The sequence below is a fragment of the Pristiophorus japonicus genome, chromosome 11 (assembly GCF_044704955.1).
Source record: "Pristiophorus japonicus isolate sPriJap1 chromosome 11, sPriJap1.hap1, whole genome shotgun sequence".
NCBI lineage: Eukaryota > Metazoa > Chordata > Chondrichthyes > Pristiophoridae > Pristiophorus > Pristiophorus japonicus.
The window spans coordinates 179776732-179797734 of record NC_091987.1 but is presented as its reverse complement, the minus strand read 5'-3'; the positions used below and the strand labels follow the sequence as shown (position 1 = coordinate 179797734).

The following is a 21003-nucleotide window of genomic DNA, read 5'->3' as shown; positions in this document are numbered from 1 at the left end:
ACTGGTAGAGGTATTTAAAATTATGACAGGTCTGATAAGGTAAATAGAGAGCAACCAATTGCATTGGCCCATACATCGATAACTAAAGGCCGTGAATTTAGAAAAAGGGAGGTTGGCAGAATTTTATTTTAATGCAGAGAGTTGTTAGAATGCCCTCCCAGAATCACAATCTTTAAAGCTTTTCAAAGGGAAATGGATGAATAGTTGAAAATGAAACATTTAAAGAAGTATGGGGAAAAGTCAGGGGAATGGGACTAAGTAGATAGCGCTTTCACAGCGACAACATAGGCACAATGGGCCAAATGGCCTCATTCTCTGCTGTAAAAGTCTATGGGGGAAGAAATTGGCCTCCATTTGCTTCCCGTTAGTGCCTCTGGTGGGGCGATAACGGGGCGCTCGCGGCTTACCGACCGGGCGTGGCGCAAGTACTGATGTCCGTGAACTTTCCTGCCAAGTTAGTGCTGGCAGTAAACCTTACCGCCTCGATCTCCTGCACCCTGGAGATCGTGACGTCATCCGGTGCTCAGCACCCCGTTATTGTCCCAGATCTTAAATTCGCTTCCGCCCCCTGCAGCATTTGCAGGCATCAATAACGGGAGCTGCATGAGGCGTTGTGAGGTCGGACGGCTGCTTGGAAAGCAGTAATTAAAGGCGTTGGTGGCCAGGTAGGCCAGAATTTTATTTTCATCCCACTGTGCGGCGATTTGAACTTTTCCCATACCGCGATTGATCAGCCCTGCTCTCTGAGCGCAGGTGCCGTCGCCGACCAGTCGAAGCCTTACCATCAAATGACCTCAGCATTGGCCCTTCCCTTTAAGGGAGGGAAGGAGCCTGTGAATCCGGCAGTGCTGCACGGGACATTGTGCAGCACTCTGCTGCTACCGACCCTCTTGCTCCGTTTAATGCTCTAAGGGAAGTGGTAGCGCTTGATTTAGCGTTCCACTTCCTTCCTGGAACGCTAAACCGTACGTTCGCGCCTGATTGAATTGTGTAGCACCCGGCGATACCTTTGCGCTCCTGCAAAAACTATCATCCCAAACGGACAATTAAGATTCTCTGACAGAGTGGTGTGTGGAGAGAAGTTGCTTGATGGGCAAAATAGCCTTTTCTTATTATGTTATTCTAAATGTAACTAGAATGGTTTCACTTATAATTCAGAGGCTGGAAGTTCGGACTGTGACCTTGTTATGTTTTTTTATAGGGCGGAGCTCTTTATACATTATCCTCTGCACAGGTGGGATTTTCCTGCTGGTTACCTTGGTAACTGTGTGTGCCTGCTGGAAACCTTCAAAAAAGTAAGATTTAATTGAGGTTCTTGTTTTTATATTTTGCCTGTTGTTATTGTGCATGCGGAATGATTCATTGTAAATGGCTCATCATAAAAGGGTATGGTAGTTTGTGGTTATGTGGCTGGACTAATGATCCAGAGAACACAACTTCAAATCCCACCATGATAGTTGGAGAATTTGTATTCAGTTTAAAAAATCTGGAAATAAAACTGTTAGATTGTCATATAAACCCAACTGGTTTACTGATGTCCTTTAGGGAAGGAAACCTGCCGTCCTTACCCGGTCTATTCACGAGGTTGATTCCTGAGATGAAGGGGTTGTCTTATGAAGAAAGGCTGAGCAGGTTGGGCCTATACTCATGAGAGGTGCTCTTATTGAAACGTATAAGATTCTGAGGGGGCAGGGTAGATGCAGAGAGGATGTTTCCCCGCGTGGGGGAATCTAGAACTAGGCATAGTCTCAGAATAAGGGGTCGCTGATTCAAAACGGAAATGAGGAGGAATTTCTGCTCTCAAAGTGTTGTAAATCTTTGGAATGCTCTATCCCAGAGAACTGTGGAGGCTGGGTCATTGAATATATTTAAGGTGGAGATAGATTTTTGAACGATAAGGGTGTCAAGGGTTAGGGAGCAGGCAGGGAGTTGAGACCAAGATCAGATCTGCCATGATCTTATTGAATGGCGGAGCAGGCTCGAGAGGCCAAATGGCCTGCTCCTGCTCCTATTTCTTACGTTCCTTTGTTATCATATGTGACTTTATTTCCATACCAATGTGGTTGTACGTTAACTGCCCTCTGAAATGGTCCAGCAAGCCACTCAGTTATATCAAAAGAACAGTGGATCAAGTGAAAGATCCACTACCTTCTCAGGGCAGCTGGGGGTGACAATAAATGCCACTCTTGCCAGCAACGCATCCCGAGAATGCAGTTTTTAAAAAGTTGCATTCAAAAAGTATTACCTATTACTGCAAAGTGGATCATCTGAAAGAATAGATACCTTCCTGTGTCTGTGTAATTTTGACCATTTTGACACATATACAGACATGAACAACCGCATCAGATATACAATGTGCTCACTTAGTAATTAGGATAATCTCCTTTTAATCAAGAAACATTGGTGAAAGGGAGAAAACCACTGATTGAAAGGATGATTACGTCAGCTCCAGCTTGGCTTTTCCTGCAGTGTAGGAAAAAGAACTTGCATTTATATAGCACCTTTCACAACCTCAGGATGTCCCAATGCTAATGAAGCTAATGAAGTACTTTTGAAAAGTAGTCACTGTTGTAATGCAGGGAAACATGGCAGCCAATTTGCACACAGGAAGCTCCCACAAACATCAATGAGATAAATGATCAGATAGTGATGTTGTTTGACTGATAAATATTGGCCAGGACACTGAGAAGAACTCCCCAGCTCTTCTTCAAATACTGTCATGGGATCCTTTATGTTCACCTGAGCAGGCATACTGTGTTTAATGTCTCATCCAAAAGATGGCACATGTGACAGTTCAGCACTCCCACAGTACTACACTGGAGTCCCAGCTTAGATTATATGCTCTTCTGAAGTAGGGGTTGAGCCCACAAGTTTTAGACACGGAGGTCAGAGTGCTATCAACTGAGCTAAGCTGTCAGAGAGGAAATCAGCACAGAGGGAGATCGACAAATAGCAGTAAGAAATAGAGAGACAGTAAAACATCAGCAGGCTGTGAGGGAAAAAGAAATAATAGAGAAACAGCTGAAAGAGAAAGAGAGAGAGCAACGCCAGAAAGAAAGACTTGCATTTATATAGCGCCTTTCACGACCACCGTACGTCTCAAAGTGCTTTACAGCCAATGAAGTACTTTAGGAGTGTAGTCACAGTTGTAACGTGGGAAACACGGCAGCACAGCAAGCTCCCACAAATAGCAATATGATAATGGCCAGATAATCTGATGTTATGTTATGTTGATTGAGGGATAAATATTGGTCAGGACACTGGGGTAACTCCCCTGCTCTTCTTCGAAATAATACCATGGGATCTTTTACATCCACTTGAGAGGGCAGACGGGGCTTCAGTTTAACGTCTCATCCGAAAGACGACACCTCCGACAGTGCAGCACTCCCTCAGCACAGCACTGGAGTGGCAGCCTAAATTTTTTTTGTGCATAAGTGTCTGATGTGGGACTTAAACCCACAGCCTTCTGACTCAGGTAGAAACCCCAGAGCTCACTTCTAAACAATGTATTTATACACAGTAAACCCAGAGCTAGCTCAGTGGAATGGGATTAATATATTTGACCTGTCCACGGTACAATGTGTACTAAAGCCCATCTGGTTAAGGCACCATGCTGAGTTAAGGTACAAATCTACAGAGATTTGGACAGTAGCAATAGTTGAAGTCCCCTATTAACACAACAGGCTCCATTTCACTACTCTTATTAATGCTGGTATGCATGCCAACCATCAATCATCATAGGCAGTCCCTTGAAGCAAGGCTAACTTGTTTCTACGCCAAAACGGGATGAATTCACAGGTATTTCAATGAAGGACCTAATATTCCGGATCCCGACTACATCCTATAGGGGGTTTTTGCTCTACCCAATTATGGGGGTCTTTGGTGGCTGTTGGTATATTGGGCCTCTCTGTCCCTTCTAGGGGACGGTCCAGCAGCTTATAGAAACATAGAAACATAGAAAATAGGTGCAGGAGAAGGCCATTCAGCCCTTCGAGCCTGCACCGCCATTCAACAAGATCATGGCTGATCACCCACACCAGCACCTCCCCCCCCCACGCCCCCTCCACACCCCCGCAACCCCCCAGCTGCAAGGACCACATCCATGGTCCCTCCCGAACACATCCAATGAACTGGCATCAACAACTCTTCGCGGCAGGGAACCCCACAGGCCAACAACTTCCTAAGTGAAGAGGTCTCTCCCAATCCCAGCCCCAAACAGCCTACCCCCCATCCCAAGAGCGTGCCACCCCCCGGCTCCGGACTCACCCATCCGGATCGCTGTCCACTAAACTGCCGGTTTCGAAGTGCCCTAGGACCCCTCTCTGGTTCTAACCTCAAAATTTTGGTGGATTATGAGCTTCCATAAGGGAAAACAAAACACTCAGAGACAAGTGGCCCTTGGAATGAAAAAAAACGGGCAAGTCCAATTTATTAACCACGGTAAGTTTCCAACAAGGTCAAACTTCATCAAAGCACATATCTGACACACACTTATAAACGATGAAAATCTATGGGAAGAAACGGACACAACGAAAACCTTACACAATTTTATCTTTACAAGACATTTCCAACACCACCCCCACCCCCCTTTTTACCTGACTGACCGAGGCTGACAGTTGGGAAAAGAAACCCCAGGATAATACTTACGATCCCTTTTGACAGTTATTTTTTTTAGCCTTAGGATGGTTGGTTTACGGGGTAGCTGGAGTGAATGTTGCCTCTCCCAGTTACTTCGATCTCCGGTTCTTTAGCTGGTTGGCCTCGGAGAGTTGTTCGGTGTGCGGGTCGGCTTCTTGAGACGATGTTGGGCCTCTCGGTAGTTGGGTTGTATATTCTGCACACAAGTCGAGTCCAGGGCCCGTTCGATGGTAGGTTTCCCAGCGGGTAACAGTCCGTCTCACTATCACTATCACTATCACTATCACTATCACTATCACTATCACTAGGGGGGTAGTGCTGGACAGGCTAATGGGACTCAAGGTAGACAAGTCCCCTGGTCTTGATGAAATGCATCCTAGGGTATTAAAAGAGATGGCCGAAGTTATAGCAGATGCATTCGTTATAATCTACCAAAATTCTCTGGACTCTGGGGAGGTACCAGCGGATTGGAAAGCAGCTAATGTAACGTCTCTGTTTAAAAAAGGGGGCAGACAAAAGGCAGGTAACTATAGGCCAGTTAGTTTAACATCTGAAGTGGGGAAAATGCTTGAAGCTATCATTAAGGAAGAAATAGCAGGACGTCTAGATAAGAATAGTGCAATCAAGCAGACGCAACATGGATTTATGAAGGGGAAATCATGTTTAACTAATTTACTGGAATTCTTTGAGGATATAACGAGCATGATGGATAGAGGTGTACCGATGGATGTGGCGTATTTAGATTTCCAAAAGGCAGTCGATAAGGTGCCACACAAAAGGTTACTGCAGAAGATAGAGGTACGCGGAGTCAGAGGAAATGTATTAGCATGGATAGAGAATCGGCTAGCTAACAGAAAGCAGAGAGTCGGGATAAATGGGTCCTTTTCGGGTTGGAAATTGGTGGTTAGTGGTGTGCCACAGGGATCGGTGCTGGGACCACAACTGTTTACAATATACATAGATGACCTGGAAGAGGGGACAGAGTGTAGTGTAACAAAATTTGCAGATGACACAAAGATTAGTGGGAAAGCGGATTGTGTAGAGGACACAGAGAGGCTGCAAAGTGATTTAGATAGGTTAAGCGAATGGGCTAAGGTTTGGCAGATGGAATACAATGTCGGAAAGTGTGAGGTCATCCACCTTGGGATAAAAAACAGTAAAAGGGAATATTATTTGAATGGGGAGAAATTACAACATGCTGCGGTACAGAGGGACCTGGGGGTCCTTGTGCATGAAACTCTTAAGTTAGTTTGCAGGTGCAACAGGTAATCAGGAAGGCAAATGGAATGTTGGCCTTCATTGCGAGAGGGATGGAGTACAAAAGCAGGGAGGTGTTGCTGCAACTGTATAGGGTATTGGTGAGGCCGCACCTGGAGTACTGCGTGCAGTTTTGGTCATCTTTCTTAAGGAAGGATATACTAGCTTTGGAGGGGGTACAGAAACGTTTCACTAGGCTGATACCGGAGATGAGGGGGTTACTTTATGATGATAGATTGAGTAGACTGGGTCATTACTCGGAGTTCAGAAGGATGAGGGGTGATCTTATAGAAACATTTAAAATAATGAAAGGGATAGACAAGATAGAGGCAGAGAATTGTTTCCACTGGTAGGGGAGACTAGAACTAGGGGGCACAGCCTCAAAATACGGGGGAGCCAATTTAAAACCGAGTTGAGAAGGAATTTCTTCTCCCAGAGGGTTGTGAATCTGTGGAATTCTCTCCCCAAGGAAGCAGTTGAGGCTAGCTCATTGAATGTATTCAAATCACAGTTAGATAGATTTTTAACCAATAAGGGAATTAAGGGTTATGGGGAGCGGGCGGGTAAGTGGAACTGAGTCCACGGCCAGATCAGCCATGATCTTGTTGAATGGCGGAGCAGGCTCGAGGGGCTAGATGGCCTACTCCTGTTCCTAATTCTTATGTTCTTATGTTTTTATGTCTCTATTCTCTCTCAGTTTCTGTCTGTCTGTGACTGCCACTGCTCCTCGACTCCTTCTCCTACTGTTCCAGCTGCTTCTCCTACTGCTCCAGCTGCTTCTCCCCTCTCGGTGGCTCTGTAGGTCCTATATTTGTATCCAATTTAGTTCTGCCCTTTTCGCGCCCAAACTCAGTTGGTGGTCCATTGTGTAAGTTTGGGTGGGGAGATAGCTTTGAATATTTAATCAGAAGATGTCACATGTACAGGTAGGTGTGAGGACAGGGGTATTGTTTCAGTGCACATTGGTGCCTCAAAGTCTGTTGGTCCATTGTAACAGTCCTGGGAGTCAATCGGTTTGGGCCTCCCCTTTGATGGGCCATCACCGCAGTGATCTCAGGACTATTGTCCACTGTCCATATTAATTAGGTAGATGATGGTCCACATTCATAATTTGATTAGGGATATTTTCGAACTGGGCCGGGTAGTCCTCATTGGTTGAGGATTTCCCCGCTTCAGGCCCGACTCGACCCCTGATTGGCCTGCCAGAATGCACTTTTCCCCCATTGGCCAGTGCCTCTGTCTCGCTTGTGAGCCAGACTCCACAATGTCTGTATTTGCTTACACGTTTCCCAGCCTGCCTGGTCTGAGGATTTTACTTGGCCAAAAATGTTCATTTATAATGTATAGGACGATCCCATCTTGGTTTTCTTGTCCTTGGGATGTTCCAATAAAATGCGGCCATGGATTTTCGAGCCTTACAATTCTGAAGGGAGGAAGATGCCTGCGCGTGGATTTTTTTTAATGTGGGGTGACCGTTGCACACCAAACATCACACGGGCTTGACAGAGCTAGGTCTTGGTCCAGTGACAAGGATTACCCAAGCCGACTGGAGACCAGCTCTGCTGCACGGACCTAGTGCGCACACATATTGCAGTGTGGGCTGGCCCATGCTGCCCCTGGGCCCTCGCCTCTCCTGGGCCCTGAACTCTCGCCTCTGCTGGGCCCCGATCAATTCCCTCTACAAGCTCTTGCCACTCCTTCGCTCCTCCTGCTGTGCCTGCCCACACTGCAATCCGCAACCTGGCTTCGCAGCCATCGCCCTCCTGCAGCAGCACGCGATGCTCCCTGAAGTGGCATGTCGCCGCATGTTGCTCCCTCCAATAGCCCGGGCCTGGTCTTGCAGTCTGGAACTGCACTGATTTCTGGGCCAGGCAGCCGCACGTTGCTCCCTCTAATGGCCCCAACCTGTAAGACCATCACTAACCATCAGTATTCCCCAGATCATCATCATCATAGGCAGTCCCTCAAAATGAGGATGACTTGCTTCGACGCCGAAAAGGGATGAGTTCACAGGTGGTTCAATGAAGGACCTAATATCCCGGATCCCAAACTACATCTTGGTGCGTGGAAGATGCCTGTGCATGGATTTTTTTAACGTGTGGTGACCGTGGCACACCAGCCACCACACGGGCTTGACAGAGCTAGGATTAACCAAGACGACTGGATACCAGCTCTGCTGCTCGGACCTAGTGCGCACACTTATCGCAGTGTGGGCTGGCCCGTGCTGCCCCTGGACTCTCGCCTCTCCTGGGCCCCGATCAAATCGCTCCACGAACATTTGCCACTCCTTCGCCCCAACCTCGCCGCTCCTGCTGTGCCTGTCCGCACTGCAGTCAGCTGTCGCCCTCCTGCAGCAGCACGCGCTGCTCCCTGCAGTGGTATGCTGCCGCATGCTGCTCCCTTTAATGGCCCCGGCCTGCTGATGGCCTTGCAGCTAATGACCACTTGTCAGCCTGTGTTCTACTGCACTTTCAGTGTAACTACTTGTTTTCACACGCCTGCTCTACTCAGCTGCCTTTAGATTTCAGCTTTTCTGAAGCTAGTTTTCGAGATCGGTATGTATGGATTTATATTCCATTCGACCTATTTCTTCATCCCTTGCTGCGCCATGCACTAAGCCTGGAGCAATTCCTATATGGGACTCTGAGCTCAGAGTTTGGTTCGTGCCATTGAGAGAATGTGTCCTTGTTGGAGTAATTTGCCAGTCTATGTTAAGAGCCACATCGCGTTAAACACAGCAGCAACCTCTAGGCGATTCCTCCTCGAGTATCTGTCTGTGATGCTCCTCAACTGACCGCTGGGAGGAGCCCGTGGTGGTAAGTGGCCCAATTTCTCGGCCTATGTCTTTACCATAGACAAAGCAAGCACATTAATCCCATTCCACTGAGCTGTCTGTGGACTTGCTGGGTTGGATTTTATGTTTTTATGTTTTTGGGTGATAACAATGACACGGGTGGGAAAGTTAGCATCCGGGAATAGTTTGTGTCTCAGTAGGTAAGTTTGGGTATCTGGACCCTGCGTCAGGGGGCGCAGCGCTAAGGGAGGCCTTGTAAACCTCTCTCGGCGCAAGGATGGGAAACTCCCGAGCTAAAGAGCCAGACCTTAAAACTTAAATATACGTAACAGATGATAAGGGCAGAACATACATACTCACAATCAGGGACACCAGAACTGGCTTTGGTAATCAAGGTGAAATGAGCTTCACACCAGAGCACAATGGATTTTCTCATATTTATACCAATCAGTAAACAATTCCTAACAGACTTCCATTGACACCAGTGAATTATCTGAGACCCCACTCTTAGAAGCATAGAAAATAGGGGCACGAATAGGCCATTTGGCCCTTCGAGCCTGCACCACCATTCAATATGATCATGGCTAATCATGCACTTTAGTACCCCATTCCTGCTTTCTCTCCATACCTCTTGATCCCTTTAGCCGTAAGGGTCACATCTAACTCCCTTTTGAATATATCTAACGAACTGGCCTCAACAACTTTCTGTGGCAGAAAATTGCACAGGTTCACCACTCTCTGAGTGAAGAAGTTTCTCCTCATCTCTGTCCTAAATGGCTTATCCCTTATCCTTAGACTGTGACCCCTGATTCTGGACTTCCCCAACATTAGCAACATTCTTCCTGTTTCTAACCTGTCCAATCTCGTCAGAATTTTATATGTTTCTATGAGATCCCCTCTCATTCTTCTAAATTCCATTGAATATAAGCCTAGTCGATCTTATCCATCCACAAGGTTGTTGCATCCTATTTCTTACACTGTTCCACTGCTCATCTCTTCTTTCTAAGTACTTTTCTATTATCTCTAAACTAGCTTACCTCCTGCTAATTATGTTATTTCTTATACTATTAAACATATGTTATATTAAACTCAATCTAATCTGTTCTGTTCTTCATTCTTGATTAACATTGTGGTTAACTTCCTCTGCTTTCCATCTTATCTCACTCTGATTGTCTGGTTTGCCCAAGGATATTTCCTCCCTTTTCCACAGTTGTACGAGTCTACTGCCTGTCTCAATATATGCTAACGCTCCCATCATCCTTTGTCAGCCACTTAAGTTACCACAAGATCTAACCGAATATAAAAGTACATTTAGCAATATAGTATAAAATATTAGCATGTGAAATAGCCAGCACTATTCAACAACAGTGAAGTCCAGCATTTCGAGTTGCTGCTGACACTTACTCTGTGCTCACACATGAAACTGGTCATTGGACGAGGTGCCAGCCAGACCTGGTACTTGTGTGACTGTATCCAGAATGTGACACTCTGTTTGTCCGTCTAATGTCAAAATGAAATATGCTACATTTTTTCTGGATAAAAAATAATAAAATTGAGGTGAGGACAATATGTAATTATGGGAACTTTTACTGAACAGATCCGAATATGTCATTGTTTCCTATATGACACCTCTAAAGTACTTCATTGGCTATATTCCAGTTTTGTACTGAGGAGGTGCTGTCTTTCGGATGAGATGTTAAACCTCTCAGGCAGACTTAAAAGCTCCCATGACACTACTGGAAGAAGAGGTGGAAAATTTTCCCCGGTGCCCTGGCCAATATTTATTCCTCAGCAAGCATCAGTGAAACAAATTAGTTGGTCATTGGGGAAATTGATGGGACTGAAGGCCGATAAATCTCCAGGGCCTGATGGTCTGCATCCTAGAGTACTTAAGGAGGTGGCCTTGGAAATAACGGATGCATTCTCAATCATTTTCCAACATTCCATAAACTCTGGATCAGTTCCTATGGAGTGGAGTGTAGCCAATGTAACCCCATTTTTTTAAAAAGGAGGGAGAGAGAAAACAGGGAATTATAGACCGGTCAGTCTGACATCGGTAGTGGGTAAAATGATGGAATCAATTATTAAGGATGTCATAGCAGCGCATTTGGAAAGAGGTGACATGATAGGTCCAAGTCAGCATGGATTTGTGAAAGGGAAATCATGCTTGACAAATCTTTTGGAATTTTTTGAGGATGTTTCCAATAGAGTGGACAAGGGAGAACCAGTTGATGTGGTGCATTTGGACTTTCAGAAGGCTGTCCCACACAAGAGATTAATGTGCAAAGTTAAAGCACATGGGATTGGAGGTAGTGTGCTGACGTGGATTGAAAACTGGTTGGCAGACAGGAAGCAAAGAGTAGGAGTAAATGGGTACTTTTCAGAATGGCAGGCAGTGACTAGTGGGGTACCACAAGATTCTGTGCTGGGGCCCCAGCTGTTTACATTGTACATTAATGATTTAGACAAGGGGATTAAATGTAATATCTCCAAATTTGCAGATGACACTAAGTTGGGTGGCAGTGTGAGCTGCGAGAAGGATGCTATGAGGCTGCAGAGTGACTTGGATAGGTTAGATGAGTGGGCAAATGCATGGCAGATGAAGTATAATGTAGATAAATGTGAGATTATCCACTTTGGTTGTAAAAACAGAGAGACAGACTATTATCTGAATGGTGACAGATTAGGAAAAGGGGAGGTGCAACGAGACCTAAGTGTCATGGTACATCAGTCATTGAAGGTTGGAATGCAGGTACAGCAGGCGGTTAAGAAAGCAAATGGCATGTTGGCCTTCATAGCGAGGGGATTTGAGTACAGGAGCAGGGAGGTGTTGTTACAGTTGTACAGGGCCTTGGTGAGGCCACACCTGGAGTATTGTGTACAGTTTTGGTCTCCTAACTTGAGGAAGGACATTCTTGCTATTGAGGGAGTGCAGCGAAGGTTCACCAGACTGATTCCTGGGGATGGCAGGACTGACATATCAAAAAAGACTGGATCAACTGGGCTTGTATTCACTGGAGTTCAGAAGAATGAGAGGGAATCTCATAGAAACGTTTAAAATTCTGACGGGTTTAGACAGGTTAGATGCAGGAAGAATGTTCCCAATGTTGAGGAAATCCAGAACCAGGGGTCACAGTCTAAGGATAAGGGGTAAGCCATTTAGGACCGAGATGAGGAGAAACTTCTTCACCCAGAGAGTGGTGAACCTGTGGAATTCTCTACCACAGAAAGTTGTTGAGGCCAATTCACTAAATATATTTAAAAAGGAGTTAGATGTAGTCCTTACTACTAGGGGGACCAAGGGGTATGGTGAGAAAGCAGGAATGGGGTACTGAAGCTGCAGGTTCAGTCATGAACTCATTGAATGGCGGTGCAGGCTCGAAGGGTTGAATGGCCTACTCCTGCACCTATTTTCTATGTTTCTATGTTTCTATTATCACATTGCTGTTTGTGGGAGCTTGCTGTGTGCAAATTGGCTTCCGCGTTTCCTACATTACAAGAGGGGCTACACTTCAAAAATATTCAGTGATTGTAACACTCTTTGGGACGCTCGGAGGTTGTGAAAAGTGCTATGTAAAAACGAGTCCTTCTTTCAAATAAACAGTAACTAGCCCCAAAGTACATGAAAATCAATATGAAGGACAGTGTGCTTCAGGCCTCACTGGTTTTGTCTTGTTTTTTCAGAGGTAAAAGAAAAGGAGAGAAAGAGGGGACCCCAGGTTCTGCGGAGCGGAATGAGAATCAGGCCAAACATGAAGGTAAAGTGTGGTTTGAGTTAGGTGGGATGGTGTGTTGGCTGTGGGGAGAGAGAGTGGAACTCACACCTTTGATTCTCGACATGGCTAGTTCTGATCCAGCCTGGTGAGAAAGGGTGAGGAGGAGATACCCATCTTGGCCAGAATACCACTGGCCAAACGTTGGTCTAGTTTCCATTAATTGAGGCTGCTGAGCAGATTGTATCGATTTCTTTCTGACCAAGAAAAGGTGTATGTGTGGGAGATTTGGAGTATGGTGGCCGAGGGATTAGGTGAGTTGGAGCATTGCTCCTGAGTGCAGCACAGTACCTTAGCGCAAATTGACAACCTCATTCAGAGAATCCATGAGAAGTACTACGTGGGAAATAGAAATCTGGCCCTGGCACAAGGAGGCTCTCTCCTCAGGTCACAATTTAGTCATTTTGTCAGGACACAGCAGAAAGAGCTTTAATCTGCACCGAACCTACGCAATAGTTAGATTAGGGTACTTGATGCTGGCACCTTGTGCAAAAATGTACATGTTCTTTTCCCAACACCACCGTCTGCACCATAGTGAGCACCAGCTAAAAAGTGTAAGAACATAAGAAATAGGAGCAGGAGTAGGCCATTTGGCCCCTCGAGCCTGCTCCGCCATTCAATAAGATCATGGCTGATCTGATCTTGGCCTCAACACTTACCTGCCCACTCCCCATAACCCTTGACTCCCTTATCGTTCAAAAATCTGTCTATTTCCACCTTAAATCTATTCAATGACCCAGCTGCCAGATCTCTCTGAGGTAGAGAATTCCACAGATTCACAACCCTCTGAGAGAAGAAATTCCTCCTCATCTCCATTTTAAATAGGCGACCCCTTATTCTGAAACTATACCCCCTAGTTCTAGATTTCCCCACGAGGGGAAATATCCTCTCTGCATCTACCCTGTCAAGCCCCCTCATAGTCTTATATGTTTCAATAAGATCACTTCTCATTCATCTAAACTCCAATGAGTATAGGCCCAACCTGCTCAACCTTTCTTTATAAAACAACCTCTTTATTTCAGGAATCATCCTAGTGAACCTTCTCTGAACTGCCTCCAATGCAAGTATATCTCTCCTTAAATAAGGAGACCAAAACTGTACACAGTATTCCAGATGTGGTCTCACCAATGCCCTGTATAGTTGTAGCAGGACTTCTCTGCTTTTATACTCCATCCCCCTTGCAATAAAGGCCAACATACCATTTGCCTTCCGAATTACTTGCTGTACCTGCATGCTAACTTTTTGTGTTTCATGTACAAGGACCCCCAGGTCCCTCTGTACCGTAGCATTTTGTAATCTCTCTCCATTTAAATAATAATTTCCTTTTTTTATTTTTCCTACCAAAGTAGATAACCTCATCTTTTCCCACATTATACTCCATCTGCCAAATCTTTGCCCACTCGCTTAGCCAGTCTATAACCCTTTGCAGATTCTTTGTATCCTCCTCACAACTTGCTTTCCCTCCTATCTTTGTATATCAGCAAATTTGGCTACAGTACACTTGGTCCTTCATCCAACTAATTAATATAGATTGTAAATAGTTCAAGCCCCAGCACTGATCCCTGTGGCACCCCACTTGTTATAGTTTGCCAACCTGAAAATTACCCATTTATCCCGACTCAGTTTTCTGTTAGTTAGCCAATCCTCTATCCATGCTAATATATTACCCCCAACTCCGTGACCTCTTATCGTGTGCAGTAACCTTTTATGTGGCACCTTATTGAATGCCTTCTGGATATATAAATACACTACATCTACTGGTTGTCCTTTATCCACCCTGCTTGTTACATCCTCAAAGAACTCCAGCAAATTTGTCAAACATGATTTCCATTTCAGAAAACCATACTGACTCTGCTTGACTGTATTATGATTTTCTAAATGTCCTGCTACTACTTCCTTAATAATGGATTCCAACATTTTCCCAATGACAGATGTTAGGCGAATTAGTCTATAGTTTCCTGCTTTCTGTCTCCTTCCTTTCTTAAATAAGTGTGTTACATTTGCAGTTTTCCAATCCGATGGGACCTCTCCAGAATCCAGGGAATTTTGGTAGATTACAACCAATGCATCCACTATCTAAGTAGCTAAGACTTTAGGATGCAGGCCACAAGGTCCAGGGGACTTGTCCATCTTTAGTCCCATTATTTTACCAAGTACTTTTTCTCTCGTGATAGTGATTGTTTTAACTTCCCTTTCCCAATAGCCCCTTGATTATCCATTATTGGGATGCTTTTAGTGTCTTCTACCGTGAAGACCGATACAAATTATTTGTTCAAAGTCTCTGCATTTCCCTGTTTCCCATTATTAATTCCCCAGTCTCATCCTCGAAGGGACCAACGTTTACTTTAGCTACTCTCTTCCTTTTTATATACCTGGAGAAGCTCTTACGATCAAAGAATGAAACTGAGCATTTGACATTTGAGAGCTGCCATCAGTTTCAGAAACAGAGAATTATTAATTAGGTTGAAAAATTAAAATTTAAAGGGTATGGGGCAAGGGCTGGGAAGTGGAACTAAATAGATAGCTGTTGCAGAGAACTAGCACAGGGGCAATCCCACTCCAGAGACTTGAGCATATAAAGCTAGGCTGACACTCCAATGCAGTGCTGAGGGAGTGCTGCACTGTTGGAGGTGCTGTCTTTCGGATAAGACGTTAAACCAAGGTCCCGACTGCCCTCTCAGGGCAGACTATTTCGAAGAAGAGCAGGGGAGTTATCACTGGTGTCTTGGCCAATATCTATCCCTCAATCAACATAACAAAAACAGTTTATCTGGTAATTATCACATTGCTGTTTGTGGGAGTTGCTTGTGCGCAAATTGGCTATCGCATTTCCCACCTTACAACAGTGACTACATTGTAAATTCATTGGCTGTAAAGCGAATTGAGATGTCCAGAGTTCAAAAAAGGCACTATATAAATGTAAATCTTTCTTTCTTTCAATGGCCGAATGGAGAATGGGCATAAGTAGCTATCTCTTTCAGCGAGCCAGCACAGCCATGGTGAGCCGAATGGCCTTCTGCGCTGTAAGATTCAATAAGGAGGGGAGTTGCTCTGAGGACAGAGTGCAGGCTCATGTCAGCAACAGAGGGTAATGTAGAAAGTATTGCTTTTCCTGGTACTGTTACCTTTCATCTCGATGAGCTCAGATTCTGGTTTAAAAAGGATGCTCAGTTGACCTCTATTGGCAGGAACTGAGTACTGCGAGAATATTAAACTGAAATGAGCACACACAGTAACTCTGTTCCTCTGTGTAAATCTGTGAATGGAAAAGGAAATCGGACGGGTGTATAACGGGTAGCCGATCCGCTGCTGGATTTGTTTCCGCCACTTTGGAAAGTTAAAATCAGCCTTGTATATTTCAGTGTTCTATTGAGAGTGGATGTGTGCTGGAGGACTGGAAAGTGGCCAATGAAAGACCCACTTTCTTAAAGAGCAACATTGCTAACCCGAGTAACTATAGGCCAGTTAGTTTAATATCTGTGCTACGGACAATATTGGAACTTTACTCAACGATGTAAATACTAAGGGCTTAATTTTCCCCAAAGCATTTTTTTGGCGTACTTGAAGAGTTACACCCGAATTTTGGGGGCTTAAGTACGCCCCCAAAAAAGATTCTAAGTTTCCCTGTTGGATTTCTTCATTTTGGCGTGGCTTAACCCGACCTTTAGTTTTGGGGGTGGAGCCTTGATCTGTGTCAAAAGATCGGGCTGCCATGGTAACCAGGGACACAATGCGAGCTGAGGCTGCAAAGTGAAGCATACAGGCAGCTCCCAACACATTAAACACACAGGAGCAACTTACCTTCAACCTCGCCTGAAGGGCTTGCAGGTCTGGTCCCATTCTCGGTCCCCATTCTCTCTGTCTCTCTCTCTCTTTCCGGAAGAATGAGGACCGTGAATGGGACTGGACCGGCAAAACCTTTGGGCAGGGTTGGAGGTAAGTTGCTGCTATATATTTTTTAATTCTTGTCCGGGCATCTGCTGCGCCGATTTCCTTAACTCTCCACAAGGTTTTTCTGGAGAGGCCACATACGCCGGTCTAAGCAGAACTGGAGTAACTCTCAGCTGGCCAAATTTCCCTAAATGGCCAGAATTGGCGTAGGTGGCAGGTTACGCCCCCTTTGGCTGAAAAAAAAAACTGACCTAAAAAAATTGTAACCAACTGAGTTACACTGGTGCAAATTGATTGGGGAAACTGTGGTTTTTCAACTTAGGCCTAAAAGAGCCTGCTCCAAAAAAAGACGCAAATCACTGGGGTAAATTGAGCCCTAAATATCTAGAAGAAGAGAAAATAATTAGGAGCAATCAACATTTATTTCAAAAATGAGAATTGTGCTTGATAAAATGGATTTTTGAGGAGGTCACAAATATGGTGGATGGGGGAAATTGTGGTGTATATGGACTTTCAGAAAGCCTTTGATAATGTGCCACATAGGAAACTATTAGGAGATTAAGATGTATAGAATTCAAGGAGGGTAAAAATTGGACTAAAGTCTAGTTAACATCATCTCACCAACGACTTTATGCCTATTCTATTCCTTTTTCAGTAGAGTTGATACCGAAAGGAATGGAGCACGAACGTGAGCGCAAGAACCCTGCGGGATTGTATGTCATCAGAGAAAAGGTACAAACACGGCAGTGATAATGGGGGAGGGAACCCTGCCCCTAGATACCACCCGTCTATCAGTTGCTCAGTGACAGACCAGGGAATAAGTGACATGATAACTACTGCAAAAGAATAGTACAACTTACAAATTTAAAAACACATACATTAACCGTTAAGCCGTCAGCTTGCAGAAAAATGAATGACCAAATTAAAAAATGTTATTGATGGTATTTAAAGGGGTGGCGTTGATTTCAACACTGAGAGTTGCAATTGAATTCAGCCCAGATTGTTGGAATGAAAGACTTCGTCTGTTCGAAACTCAACCCTAACTCTGCCACTAAAACACTCAGCTGTATTTTGATATATCGGGTGCAGAGCATCACACAGCGGTAGCACATGTGAAAATATTGGATACAGAGGAAAGCACGGCCATTACAGAGTTTGCCTGATTTTACATCCATTAAAATATGATGCTACTTTCCTGGTTTAATGTAAAGTAGTATTTTGGATTTTCCTGATTTTTACCATTTAATCGAGATCAGTGATGCCCCTCACACCGTGTCTTGTGCTCGTCGTCTTTACTGCCTGGATATTGAGTGTCACCTTGTGAATCGGGCCCACAGATTCTGCTATCGAGCAAGGCTCCAAGCCAAGAGAGAAATCTCCAAAATTTATTCTAACCTCCGAGCATTCATCTTTACTTTTTGATTGCTTTACTACATTGTCTAGATCAGAGGCTGAAAGTAATGACTGTTCCATCACTCCAGGTTCCAAGTCTTCCTCTGCCAACTCAATACCAGTCAGGATATACTTAGGAGGCACATTTAGTTCGAACAATATTCACTTCACCTTTGATTTCATTTCACAACCCCCCGAGATGTCTGCGCTCCTCAAATTCTGTTCTCTTGAGCATCCCTGATTGTAATCGCTCAACCATTGGTGGCCGTGCCTTCAGTTGCCTAGGCCCCAAACTCTGGAACTCCCTCCCTAAACCTCTCCACCTTGCTATCTCTCATTCTTCATTTAAGACACTCCTTAAAACCTACCTCTTTGACCAAGCTTTTGGTCATTTGCCCTAACATCTCCTTATGTGGTTTGGTAACAAATTTTGTTTTATAATGCTCCTGTGAAGCGCCTTGGGACGTTTTACTACGTTAAAGGCACTATATAAATTCAAGTTGTTGTTGTCAAAATAGGAGAGCGAGGTACTGCATCAGAGAGGTTTAGGGAGGGAATTCCAGAGCTTAGGGCCTAGATGGTTCTAATGGTGGAGCGATTAAAATTAACTATGCACAAGAGGAGATTACAGAGAAAGGGAAGAGTGAGACCATGGAGGGATTGAAAACAAGGATGAACATTTTTTAACCGAGATGTTGCCGGGCCAGGAACCAATGTAGGTCAGCAGTGATGGGTGAACGGGACTTGGTACGAGTTAGAATATTGGGTGAGCTCAAGTTTATGGAGGGTGGAAGGTGGGAGGATAGTCAGAAGATCAAGTCTAGAGGTAGCAGAGGCATGAATGAGAGTTTCAGTAGCAGATGAGCTGAAGTAGTGGCAGAGATGGGCAATGTTACGGAAGTGAAAGTCGATGGTATTGGTGGTGGTACAGATGTGGGATCAGAAGCTCATCTCTGGGTTAAATAGAACGCCAAGATTACAAACAGTCTGGTTCAGCCTTAGACAGTAGCCAGTGAGAGGGATGCAGTTGGTGGCTGGGGAATGAAGTTTGTGACGGGAACCGAAAACAATGGCTATGGTCTTCCCGATATTTAGACAAAATTTCTGCACATCCAAGAGACAACAGCTTCAACAGCGCAGTATTCCCTCAGCACAGCACTGAAGTGTCAGCCTAGATAATAAGCTCAAGATCTGGAGTGGGGTTTAAATCCACAAACTTCTGATCAGAGGTGAGAGTGCTACCAATTGAGCCAACTGACCAGCACTTTCTCCTACCTTCACCCATTTTTTCTCAAGACCTCAAAACTGTCCAGCTCCCCCAACTCGCTCTGTCTTACCTTCCTCCTATAACCTTTTAAAATCCAAACTGACTTCTCTTAACCATTACATCTTGACTTAACTTGTCTTCTCCTCTGATCCTTTCCACCTCAAATGGTGCCCTGCCCTGTGGAATCTGCTCTAAATCATCAAGGCTTGTCAAAAACAAATGGTCTTACCCAATCCCGTGGTCCTTAAGGAGGGATATACTTGCATTGAAAGCAGTTCAGAGAATATTCACGAGGTTGATTCCTGAGATGAAAGGGTTGTCTTATGAAGAAAGGTTGAGCAGGTTGGGCCTATACTCATTGGCGTTTAGAAGAATTTGAAGTGATCTTATTGAAACATATAAGATACTGAGGGGGCTCAACAGGATCGATGCAGAGAGGTTGTTTCCCCTCGTAGGGGAGTCTAGAACTGGGGGCCATAGTTTCAGAATAAAGGTCGCCAATTTAAAACAGAAATGAGGAGGAATTTCTTCTCTCAGAGGGTCGTGAATCTTTGGAATTCTCTGCCCAGAGAGCTGTGGAGGCTGGGTCATTAAATATATTTAACGTAGAAATAGACAGGTTTTTGAATTATAAGGGAATAAAGGGTTATGGGGAGTGGGCAGGGAAGTGGAGTTGAGGCCAAGATTAGATCAGCCATGATCTTATTGAATGGCGGAGCAGGCTCGAGGGACGAATGTCCTACTCCTGCTCCTATTTCTTATGCTGTTATGTCCTTATGTTTTCCAGGATTCTCCAGATGCCGAGGAAGACTCCCACAACGATTCCAAGAGTGCAGCAGAACAGGCTGGATTCATAATTTCCTCTGGATCTCCAGCTAGATCCCCAAGACCAGCCGGTCGATCGCCCAGGCGATACCACAGGTCTCCCGTCCGATCCCCTGGCTCCTCCAGAGCGCACAAGTCTCCAAGTAGATCTCCCAGCTCGCCAGCGCACCAGAGGAGTGCTAACCGCATCATCCGGCCAACGGGAGTCCATATGATCATGGAGCAAGACGAGGCTAGCGTGGAAGAAAATTAACCCTTAAAAGATTCTCTATTTTCTTTCACGGACGTAAAACATACTGTAGGTGCAGACGTATCAGTATCAAAGCCTGGAACATATCCAGGGTCCTGGTCTCCATTTCTGCTTTTTCTGAGTATACATGTAATATAGAGTACCATAACCCTCTCTTCTCTAACCAGTGTTCAACATGGCAGCCCTAGTTCCTAGAATGTAAACCAAGGCCACACTGCTAATAACATGTACATAAAATATTCCCCAACGCATCCCATTTCGAAGGGAGACTGTTGATGTATTGCGGAGGACAGTATAATCGCTTAGTTTTGGACATCAGGCGTAAGTGATGCAAATTAAGTTTAATAGTGTGAGCGTGAGCGTATAATGTTACACGGTTTACAACTTTCCTAGTGAGCTCCCTGATGGCTCAGTATGTAAATATTCCAGTAGGTGTGGTCTTGAGCCACATGGACCAGAAAGGTCACAGGTCAGATGTTCTGTGCCGATTTGGCAGACCTCAGCTGGGATGGCTTTGAGGGGATGCAGCAATTGGTCTCAGTGTCCTCGGGTTGGATGGGGAAGGGGGAACTGGGTTTCCATCCTACTCACAACCCCGCTAAAAAGTGCTTGTGTATGGCCATGAATTGAGCAGATATTGGGCTCAATGTTGATATTTCCTGCAGTCAAATAGTCTGACACTCAGCATCGATGCTCATGCATGAAGAATGGCCACTTTGTCAAGGTTCGAGAGATCTGGAGGTGTATGACCCGTGTCCCGGGAGAGGAAGCAATTGGCAAACAACATTACCTGGATAATAACGCCCTGCTAAGGACCAGAACCAAGGCTTCAGCCAACTGAACAAAGCTCACACTACCTTCTGTTAGCTAGACACTGAGATGGTTCATTAGCCAGAGTGTGACATAACCTCTTTCA

General features: G+C 45.0%; 1 protein-coding gene across 1 annotated transcript in view; it reads left to right on the top strand.

The window, feature by feature from the left end:
- Positions 1-20090, top strand: part of LOC139275654 (hepatic and glial cell adhesion molecule-like) — a 126180-nt gene extending 106090 nt beyond the window's left edge. Inside the window, exons 4-7 of the mRNA XM_070892821.1 lie at positions 1202-1295; positions 12374-12447; positions 17009-17085; positions 19800-20090. Coding sequence (XP_070748922.1) covers positions 1202-1295; positions 12374-12447; positions 17009-17085; positions 19800-20090 — 536 coding nt within the window. The remainder of the gene's footprint in view (positions 1-1201; positions 1296-12373; positions 12448-17008; positions 17086-19799) is intronic.
- Positions 20091-21003: the final 913 nt, after the last annotated feature.